The sequence below is a fragment of the Passer domesticus genome, chromosome 5, assembly GCF_036417665.1.
Source record: "Passer domesticus isolate bPasDom1 chromosome 5, bPasDom1.hap1, whole genome shotgun sequence".
NCBI classification, from domain to species: domain Eukaryota; kingdom Metazoa; phylum Chordata; class Aves; order Passeriformes; family Passeridae; genus Passer; species Passer domesticus.
In genome coordinates, this window is record NC_087478.1 from 44969517 (window position 1) to 44981132 (window position 11616).

Here is an 11616-nt window from a genome sequence, read left to right on the forward strand (position 1 = left end):
TTATATACTCAAGCTCTCCTTTCTTCCAGAATCATAATACCATCCTTCACCATCTTTGTCTTGGTGACTTTCTACTACCATAGAAAGTGAGGAAAGCTGCTGTGTATTTTATGCTAATATGTTCAGCGTTTGCCACCAGAACCTGGACTATTTCAGCAGAGTTTCAGGAGAGAAACTCTACAGAACGTTTGGGCTTAACATTGGGTCTTTCATGCCTGCCAGGATTCTTTTTTCAGTGACTTTGAAACAGATAAAGATTAAGCATGAGTTCTGATACTGTGTGTAACAGTCCAAACCTTCTAGTTAACAGTTTTTGCTAAAAAAACATCAGAGAGCAGGATGATAGTTAATCCTAGCTACTTGTGGTGAGCCAGGAGAGAACACATTCTTAGTTGATGCAGCTTGATTTCTCAAGTGACAGTGTGTCATTTTGTGGCAAATCACCTGCACATTCAAAGATGCATATTCTCAGATAATTGGCCAGAACAATACATTCACTAATACCAGGTTTCATGGCTGCAAAGTGTGACTTTGGACATCTTGTTCTGAACTGTAGCAAAGCTTCTTGCTATTTGTCATGGATCAATTTCCATGATTGATGGAAATTCCCTTTAATATTCCCTTGGTCATGTTTGTCCCTGCTCACACACAAGCACAGTGGTTTCTCAGATGATCAGTACATACATGAGTGTGCTACTTTGAGTTTGTTCACATTGTTTTCTAAACTTAACAATTTCACCTATTTTGATGTTCTTTGTTAGGTATTTACAAATGTACATTTACTCACAAGAAGTTGGGAATTACCAAAGAACAGCTTGCAGGAAAAGTGTTGCCCCATCTGATTCCTCTTAGTATTGAGAACAATCTTAATCTCAATCAGGTAGGAACGTGACTGTTTTGCTTGCTTTTTCTTGACAATTATCAGAGAATAAATTTAAACTGTTGTCATAAAAAAATTCATACATTACTGCATGTCTGTGTCTATCATGAAAATAAGCAATAGAAAAACCCTTCCCAATTTTACTGTATTTCTGTGTTTGAAGCTTATTATTTTTTAGTGTATTTAACTGATCTGATGTAAAATTTCAAAATTATTACTGTCACCTTCCAAATACCTGCAAAAGCAGTTAGCTACTGATACAATAAGTATTAAAATAAAATGTTATGATGCTATGAAATATTGGGAAAGGGAATAATAGGTTTATTTGTTTGTTTGAAAATGAATCTGGTAATACTCGTATGTGGAGGTTTTGTCTGCATTGGCCCATTTCAGTTTTTTTTTAGTGGCCTGTGTTTTTCCCTGTTTCACTGTATGCACTCTGCTTGTAATTTGCTATCTAATGCTTGAGAATGAAGGTGGAGTGTAAATTATTTAAAAGTCTACACTTCATCTTAGGTTGTGTATTGTAGGTTTATGAGGTATTACCTGCTAAGTTACACTTATCTGAATTCAATCACTGCAAAATCCAAACTTCTTATGTATTTCTTTTCCAGTTCAATTCTTTTATTTGTGTTATAAGAGATATGCTCAATAGATTGGAAGCAGAGCATAAAACAAAACTTGAACAACTTCATGTCATGCAAGAGCAACAGAAGTAAGTGTTAATGTTTGTGTTGGACAAGTAGTCATTTTTTGGCAAATGTTAGAGAACTCTAGCCATAGGAATAAAAAAAATCCGGTAATTCTAATTTCAGTAGTTGAGACTTTCAACAACAATTAAGTTGTCAAATTATTTGATATTTGACAACTCAAATAAGCACAGTTGTCAGAAGATCCACTTCTATGTGCTAAGCTGCTTTCCTGTTGTTGTTGAAAAATAAACTGTATTAGAGAAACATCAACATTGAAGCCTTTTAGAAGGCTGTGATATTTTGAAGTATTTGGAGCCTGATACGAAGTATTTTGTGGAGCCTGATAGGAAGTAAGATTTCTGAGACAAAATAATTTGTGGTATCTGAAGTCTGGGTCCCTCTGTTCAAAGGGAGAAATGAAGACCATGGGAAATTATTAGGAGATGTTTACTATTTTTCAAAGGAACATTTGCCAGTCTCCTGAAGGCGTTATGTAGAAATGGCTGCTCTCAATGCAATTTTTTGGTGTTATTTAAATGCAAAAGAATGATCTGCATTTTTAGATTAGTGTTGTGGATGTGATTGCAAAGTTGTCTTGTTGTAATATACTCTGCACTATGTAGATCCTTGGACATAGCCAACCAAATGAGTGGGGCTGAAGATGCAAGATCTAGTGGTACAGGCAATCAGGTAAGTAGCAATATGTAACTTACACATAGAACATTGAAATTTACAATCACTTAGTTGATATTTACATAGCCTTAAATTACAAATATTACAAAGTATTTCAAATAACAAAGGTTTTTTTTTCTTTGAACTTAAACAGATTGACAAGGTATTTAATAACGGAGCTGACCTTCTAACTAGTGGATCTGATAGTAAAGAGAATGAGATGTCATCAATACAGAGAAAGGTGTGCTTTGCTTTATTTTGTAATGCTTTTTTTTTTCCATCTGTCTAATCCAAGGCTGATAGGGTTGCAGAAAAAGAGTGTGTGTAAATAGGTACTATATTTAAAGATTTAGTAGAAAAGCTAACTGCTTTATGTAGTCACATGAGAAGGTCCATGAAAAACGTTCCGATCATGTCCTTCAGTTTTGCTGTAAGCCTTTCCTTGAAAATGTGTTTGTATGAAGTAGGCAGCAATTAGGGTTATAAATTTGTGGTAATTTTCTTTCTCCCTAATTATAGATTTAAATGAAACTGAAACTTCACCACTGGATATAGGTAGGAAAAGCAAAATAGGGATCCTTATCATAAAATGACAAAAAGAAATGAAGATAAAATGTAAAATTTTAGGTAGTAGTAGAGACTAACTTTTACTGTACCTTTCAAAGGTAAGTGAGAACAGTCAATATGTGGTTAAATACAAGAAGTGAAGGACATAGAAGCAAAAAACAGCATAAAATATAAGCAGTAATACAGTAAATATAAGCTTTAAGTATTGTAAAATTCTTTTAATACTAATTATGGAAATGGTTCCCCAGAATCCATATGCTTTATCATTTCTCTTTCTAGTTATCTGAATATTTGCATTAATTTTAGGGTAAGGGGGAATGATGTAATTATTTCATCCTTCATTATTAATAAAAGTGGAGTTGAAATCCTCAAAAGACTCTGGAGCAATTTTAAAATGAAATTCCTTTTTCAACTCCATGGTCAGTTGCATTTCTAGATCAAGTTAGTAACTATATAAAAACAAAAACTATGAAGAACACTTTTTCTTATGCCCAATATTAAGGAAACAAAGCTAAAGTGGTTTTGCTGATGGATATCTTTTATTTGAGATCTGCTCAAATTTCTTATGCTGCTCTTAATATTACATTTATTTGCTTTAAGTACTTTCTAGCAGTATGGTAAATATTATAATAGATTTCACTTATTGCCTTTCTCTTCTGTATAAATAATTGTATTGTTTGCCACATATTATTGAAACGACAGTGCTAGTATGAAATAAAAATGGGAATGTCGGAATAACTATTTTGTGCAACTTACTACCAGTACTTTCCCTTTTAAAGGCCTCACTTACACTGGAAGAGAAGCAAAAGCTAGCTAAAGAACAAGAACAGGCGCAGAAACTGAAAAGCCAGCAACCTCTTAAGCCCCAAACAACTACAGTAACACCTCCAGTGAAGCAGGTGAGAGAGAACAAACAACTGCACTGTTTCCATTGGAACTCTTATGCTTTCTCAAGAGCTGTATGCATTTAACATTTTTTCCTCCTGTGAGTCACTTTTGTTTTCTCTGGTGGTACAACGGCACAGCTGAGAAAAACTAAATTAAATTTTCATGTGCCTTCCATTTGCATCAGTATCAATATTCCAAGTTTTTAAATTGCTAGAGTTTCCAAGGGTATCATTATCAGAAGGTCGTGGTACTAGATAAGGTAAAAGGACATAATAAGAAAGGTTTTTCTCTGAAGAGTTTATTAAGGAAATATATATAGGATTTGGGGATAGGAGTGGGGCATTTAAGCAAACAGTCAGAGTAGTACTTTGTGTGTAGTCTGAGATGTCAAATTAAAGCTGCATAATAATTAGTTCAAAGTAGCAAAGAACACAAATAATTTCTCTTGTGTATTAATACATTTCATGCCCAATTCCTTGCAGTGAATTCTAATTTCTGAAAAATTAATACCAGGTCTGCAGGGGTAACGATAAAATACTGTTGCCAGAGTGTCTGTACAGGAAAAACATTTAACTGCATTTTATGTGTTCTGCAGACAAAAGACTTGACAGATACTTTGATAGATAATATGTCATCTTTGACCAGCCGTCCTATCAACCAAGCTCAAGTTGCATCTTCAAACGCCTTCTCTTCCGTCCCTTCTATGGGTGTTGGAATGGGATTTTCATCGCCCATTGACAACACAAAGAGAAATATGACAAATGGACTCAACACAAATATGGGGTTTCAGACTGCTGGATTCACCATGGGAGCAGGTCTCGCTACTCAGAATTTCTTCAGTGGTCCAAGTGCAACAGGAGCAACCAAGATGAACATGATACCACCTGCCAACATGCCAAATTACAGTCCTATGAATGCTGCATCTGCAATCTCTCCACTGACACAACAAAACAGACCCCCAGATATGTCTGCTTTAGATAATCTTTTTGGTCCTCAAAAACCCAAAGTTAGCATGAAGCAGTTGGCTCAACAGAAATCAAGCCAGTGGGTTAGTCAGTTTGTGCCACCGCCAGGGTCCCCGAATGCGAGCAATACAGCCGTGGCACCTCAGATGAACATGCTAGCACAGCCAGGCTTTGGGATACAGGGTAATCCTTTCTTTTCTCCTCAGAACTTCGCACAACCAGCAAACACAATGACAAACAGCAGCTCAGCTAGCAATGACTTAAAAGATCTTTTTGGGTAAAATGTTTTGTTTTCTTCCTTCAAAGATGGGTGAAATTTGGATCATGGGTAAGCTGATTAACATCTTGTTTTTATTAATAAAAGCATGACTTGGGGAAACTTTCAACCCAGCAAAGACTTCTGGGCAGGAAAAAAGGCTGATGTTTCATTCACCTGGTACTGCAGTGGAATTGTGTAAGTCCTAAGTCATATTACATGCTTAAGATTTCCTGTCTCTTTACCAACGTCAGAGTGCTAAAAGTAGGATGCATATATTCATCTGAAAAAGAAGTATATTGAAAATATCCAGAGCTGAACAATTCAAGTCCACTGGAATTTCCTATACAATTTTGTTAAAGTTCAGCAAAAATGCTTAGGGGATAATGCTGCTATTGGATGCAAACCTGGAGAATTACTCATGTTGCCTGAATTTGTCACAAGCTGTCATTTTGTCCTATGACAGTTTGCAAAAAGAAAATTCTTATGCTGGCCTAAAAATTTTGATAGCCAAATAATACAGAGAGCACTCTAACACATAACTATGGGTGAGACTAAGAAGGTAGCATATTTTGACTTTCTTCTCTCATATAAGCTAATGTAATGAATGTGGTAGTAGACTGCAACAAGATTCATCAGGCATAAGAATTTGTTCTAAACTTTGGTTCAATTTTGGGACAGGGTAAGAACACTGCTTCAAAGGTTGGTCATGCTGGTTTACAATCTCTTTTATAGTGCTAGATCCTTCTTACAAGCCCCATAGCAAAAGCAACATACCACTTAAGCAGGATTTTAAAATACTTGTGGTGATTTCATCACATTTACTGTATATTCCATTATTTTGGCTAATATGATACTGCTTCTAACTGATGTGAAAAATCCTGTAGTTATGAAACCTCAAAAATGAATGTAAATGTAAAATTCACATATTAACTGCCCCAACTGTGTAACTAAACACACATTACATAGTTACACAGAAAGATCTTGAATTACTTAATATTTTTAGCTCAATTGAGATGATGAAAAAGGATCACCTTATACAATTTGCACAGGATTTTGTGAAAAAGCAGACTGCCATAAATTGCCTTTATGAGAGTGAACTATTTCATTTTACTTTTGGTTTAAATCAAGTCCTTATGAAGGATACATTGACATGAAGTGATTTTTCAAATACGGATTTGTAAGCTCTAGCGTGTGTGATAAATACACAGGTATTTCAGATCCTTTTTATTGTATTACTCTAAATTCAATAAAGGTCTCCAGAAATCCAAATAGTAGTTTCTTCTGCTTCCAGAACGTGTATGTTCAGCTTGCCCATGGTGGAATCTCTGCTCTCTCAGATACTACTGTTGAGTTTTAACTTTTTTTTCCCCTAAGAATTTCAAGAGCTTTCTTACCTAGTATTTTGAAGACTATAAGTGGTTATTTTGAGAAGGAAAGAACTAGTTACCTTTTTATGGAAATCCTACTTGCTTTATTTTTTAAAGCCTTTCACTGAAGAAACTCTTCTTTCATTTGCTGCTTAAGAAACCAAAGGGCCTTATGCTGTAAATATGACTTGTATTTTGTTATACTTCCACAGTTCTAAGCTGTTACAGCATTGAGCATATTTCTTAAATAATTCTTTATGTATTATAGCTGCTGCATTAGTCCTATTATTTTAAAATACCTGGGACCAATAAATTCGTGGTCTGGAAAACAATACCTAATCCATTGTGATGCTTATGTGCTGTTAATTCATGCTAAGCATTGTAGGTTGTGTTAAAATATCCATGTGAATCTAAATACAATACTAGAACTGTTGAACTATTTAAGTTCATTTACAGTTGCTGGCACTCCATACTCAGTCACACTCGTGTCTTCTTTTATGTCAACTCTTCGAAGCTGTGTTTTGTTAGGGTAACCTAAGGCAAGCCTTTGAAGAATTACTTGAATCTGTATTCCTCTAAATTATTTGGAAAATAAGTTTATATTAAAAACAACATCTCATAGGACTCTACAATGTATCAAATTAATATATCTATGGCAAAGGCAGTCTTAAAAGTCAGTGTCCTGATCTGGGGTTTCAGTCACTGATGTCTCTGGACTGGGAGCTTTTAAGAACTGGATTTAGTTTAACCTATTGCAGGAAAAGTGGAAAAAAAGGATCTGATTTCATTCACTAGACCTCCTAAACTGTGTAGTTTGGGGTATGTGCTTTTGGCATGGGCTATACCAGAACATAATCTATTTTGTAAGAACAAAGTAAAAATAAATCCTACAGGTTCAAATTAAAGTAAGCTCTTTTTTGAAGTCGTAATGCTATGGAATAAGGTCTTTATCTGACTCAAGCAATAGGACTTTTTTCCATTTATATTTGAGAGCATAACTTTGATTTCTCTTGTTTGCTGCAATTTTCAGAATGCCCAGAGTAGAAGAACAAGAAAGAAAACTGGAAAGGGTGCTTACAAAAGCTCTAACAAAATCTTCCAGTTATTTAAAATTCTTTTTAAAAAACCCAATAAAACAAAAGCAGTGAGTCCAGTCCCTTTTCCACATAGATGCTTCTTGCTTAGTGTGTCAGGAAACTCAGCGTGTTTGAAGTTCTCAAATTATTTCTTCTTAACTTAAAGGAAAGAGGACTTGCAAGAGGTAAGTCACCATGGCCATGTGCCACCTGGCTCCTGCTACAATAGTTTTTCTTTAGGAATCCTTGGCCAACTGATCTCTGTACTTACAAGTCGTGGTTCTGAGGCCCTGCAAGAGGCTGGAAGACTTGTTTTGTGGCCAGAGTGAATTGTTTGAGAGCAGCAGTTGTGCTTCACATCCAAGTTGGTTTTTGGGAAAGAGAGAGGGGAAGGGACAGTGTTACAAAATGTGGGTATTCCAGGAGCCTCCTGTGGCTGAACTTGGATAGAAAGCAGTGCTACATCTAGCTTGGCCTGAAGCAGAGGGTCTGCCTAGTCCTCATGTAAAGTAAAGCAGAAAACACAGGTTTGAAATTGGTACCTGGTAAAGAAACTACAAATGCTGTTAATGGAATAGTAACCTAGTAATAAGTTATTCTTTACAATGCCTTGAGGAAGACAGTAAATTACACTAAATTTCTGCCCTTCATATTCAACCTATATTAAAGGAAAAATGTGAAAGCCTGTCAGGTTGTATCATCACAGCAGCCACTGTGCACCACTTAGCTCACGCACTGTCAGCATGTCTTCATTCTACTGTGGAAATGAGGACAGGATCTGAGCTGAAATGCCCAGCCCATCTAGTTTACATTCATTTGTAAAGGGGAGGTAAAGGGAAGGGCTTAAGTTTCTATTCTTTAAGTGATTCATCTATATTTTGTTTTCTACAAAAGGAGAAGCTAAATGAAAATAGCTGCACAGTTTACATCAGTTGTGCTTTGGCTGCTCTGGTGTATGCTAAATGAACATGACTGCACCAGGACAGGAGTGTTTTCCATATTAGAGCACTTGGTTCCATTTGGGTTTAAGTCTGAATGTGTCTGAAGCATCCTCTCAAAACTCAATCACATAAAAACTAATCCTGCTAGAGGGAAGGATTGTATTAAAGAGTCTTGAAAAAACTTTTCTACTTGGGTTGATGGAGAACCTTAAAACTACTGAGTTTCAGATTATTTTAGAAGCCCCTAGTTCTGACTCTTAAGAGAAACCAGGAATGAAATGGCAAGGGTGTCACTGGAGGAGGGAACCGATCTTCTGTTCCTGTTCATCACATAAGTGGTGTGAATAAGGCACAGAAGAGCCCTTGCTGTTCTGCTTATGCAGGGGGGCAGCAGTACCAGTGGAGTCTTTTGAAAGGTAAAGGAGTTACCAGTTATTTGGGAGATGGGGAGAAATTTTACTGGGAGCATAGGTAGATGCTAGGTTTTTTTAAATGAAGATGCTATGTTCTCCTCACTGTGAATAAGAAATGTTGTGGGGAAGTTGTGGCCTTACAAAGGTATTGAGTACCCCAAGTAAAAGGCTGAATTTTTGGATGTGTAGGTGCACAACATTTCAAGCCTTATTCTTTAAAGCTTTCCTTTTCTGTTTTGTCTTTTTAGCAACAAGTGGTTCACATTTTTGTGGAACCTTAACAAATACCCTGATTGCCTTTTAAAGTAAGAAAAATGTATGTTGACTTTTGTATTATAAGCTCTGTTGTAATGTTATCTATGTCTGTAGATAGGTAAGTGTGATTATATTCTAGATTATAGGATTTTTTGATTTTTCAGTTCAACTGCACCAAAAACACAGAGACTAAATGAGAGGTTAGATTTGAATCAAATTCCATAAAGCTTCCATACAGGCTAAGAATTATATGATACTTGTGTTATCTATTATAAATAATACATGCTTAGTCTGCCTACATCTGTGTGACTTGAGCAGAAAAGGAAAGTTTTTAAAACCTAAGTTTATGAACACTGGATCTTGCATTACTGGATCTTGCATTACAATGAAGTTTTTGGACTTTGGAGTGACCTTTGCATATTGATTAGGGTTTTTTATTGGGGTTGGGTGGGATTTTGGTCATTTGTGCCATTTCCAATGAAAGAAGGGAGGGGGAATACAGAAATAAATACCTTGTTGTATATGTAATCCTTTTTCTTTGTTAAGAGATATGCTGCATTTTATATATTCATTGTGAATTTTTCCTTTGGAAAGCTGTGAGGAAACCTATCTGGAGAATTTTAGATGAGTTAGCTGATTTTCAAGTGAGGTTCTGCCTTGTACATTACCTTCCATTAGGTTTTGACTGCTTTGAAAGAAAATTACAGAAGGCAGTAAAACCTTGGATTCACATACCAAATCCTCTTGCCTTTCAGGCCTCACCGTTGTATCAACATAACAAATAAGCCCTGAAGTTGTATTGTCTTTAAATTCTCTGGAACAGGTCTAACTGCTGTACAGATTTCTGAGATGAAGCTGTAAATCAAAATGTGTTATAGTGAACTCAGGCCTTGTGCAAAATATTTAATACTTGTTTATTTGTCTAATTGTACAGTCTCTGTTCTAGTGGCAGTTTTATGTTCTGATTGTAAAACATTTAAAATTCTCATGAGATTTATAGTGATACTGTTGTTGTGTCAGCCGTGATTCATAAATAGAACTGTCATAGCATGGCATTAGTGTATATCTGGTTTATTGGACAGCTCTTCAAAACCAAAATTATTCTTGTATCAACTTTTAGATCAGTTACTTTAAAGCTATGTAAAAGGTACAGTGACAGTTTTGAGAAATACACATCACTTTGTACTCTGAATTAGGTTGCCTATGGAAATAAATGAATTTTCATATTTTCATGTTGGAAGATATTTTTATTGATAATTTTCATTAAATTAACTAACAGTGACTTCTGCAGAAGACTTTTCCCCTGTACATTTTGTTTGAAATACATTATAGCCCATGTCCTTCTGAGTTCATTTCCTAGAGATTGCTGTCCAGACATTTGTAAAATGTCATCACATATGGCCTTCATGCAGTGGATTAAAGTTCTGGGGGAAATTGCCACACTGGATGCCTCTAAAATTAGCATTTGCTTTTTCTGATGACACATAGTGATCTCAATTTGCATTTCACAGCTCATTGACCCAGAAACCAGCCCTTGCTCTAAACCTGAGTTTCAAGATACACTGCTTGGGCAGGTTAGAGTTTGCCAGCACTCTGAAGAAATGTAGTTCTCAGCCTTTTGTATGGTATAAATTGTTCAGGTACAAGACATCTGATGTCTGATCTGATTAGAAGCATCATTGTTGGCCAGAGATGGTGTAGGAGAAGAGAGTAAAAGAACAAAAAGATAGATGAGGTGAAAATGGAAAGGTAGCATCAGCTGGCTTCAGTTCTCTGTTTTCACTTGCTGAGGATGACAGCAGCCCCTTTCCTTCCAAGGCTGTATCCATCAAGTGAGCACAGTCCTGTCATCTGTCAGCCCCCTGCTGAGGAAATGCCTGCCTTAATTTTCTCAGCTAATTACAGTCCTGATCTGACTGGTATGTCCTTCACCCTGGTAATGTTCTCTTTGTCTCTCCATTTCTGGATATTGGTAGGATCCGTAACTCCTACCTGTTTCTTCAGCTAGAAGGTTTCAAGTGCTGAAATCCAGATGTTCTGGGTTGGTTTGTTGTGGAGTAAAGTTGACATTTTTATAAACTCTTTCATTAATCCAGATAGCCTAAATCTTCAAACAGGGAAGCTGGTTGGTTTTTCTTTGCCTAGAATCCTTTGATATTGGCAGCTAATTGTCTGTATTTAATCACTTAAATATCTCTAGTCCAACCTTTGGATTTGTCACACACCAGAACTTTAGGTTAATCTTTTTTATGCTAGCATTTGTAGAGCTGTGTTACCAGCTGGAGACCACTGAAGTTGCTCAGAGGATTGGAGAATGGTTCATAAGGTAGCAGGGTGGAGTCTGATTTCCTGTGCCAAACTGACAAAGCAGGAATTCAGTTTATACTCCTACCCATGCACAAACCCAAGAGCAGCTCAATAAATACTAGTTATTCAAACTCTGAAATAATTTACTACGTATTCTAGACATAAAATTTAAACTCTAGACTTTTAAACTTTTTTTTTAAAGCTTCTTTTTTTTTTTCTCCTCTGTAGGACACCTGCCTATGAATTGTACTGCTATGGATCTATTGCATTTTCTTCCCTCAGATTAAGGCTGTTGTGGGTGTGGAATGATTGGAAACTCAGAAATGGTAGAAGT

At 36.1% G+C, this 11616-nt stretch overlaps 1 protein-coding gene across 3 annotated transcripts in view; it reads left to right on the plus strand.

Moving 5' to 3' along the window:
• The window catches only part of SCYL2 (SCY1 like pseudokinase 2), a 34383-nt gene extending 24176 nt beyond the window's left edge, over positions 1–10207 (plus strand). For all 3 annotated transcript variants that reach the window (XM_064419833.1, XM_064419831.1, XM_064419832.1), the window contains 6 exons: positions 762–880; positions 1495–1595; positions 2196–2262; positions 2399–2485; positions 3591–3710; positions 4295–10207. In XM_064419833.1, coding sequence (XP_064275903.1) covers positions 762–880; positions 1495–1595; positions 2196–2262; positions 2399–2485; positions 3591–3710; positions 4295–4945 — 1145 coding nt within the window. In that variant the 3' untranslated portion in view covers positions 4946–10207. The remainder of the gene's footprint in view (positions 1–761; positions 881–1494; positions 1596–2195; positions 2263–2398; positions 2486–3590; positions 3711–4294) is intronic.
• Positions 10208–11616: the final 1409 nt, after the last annotated feature.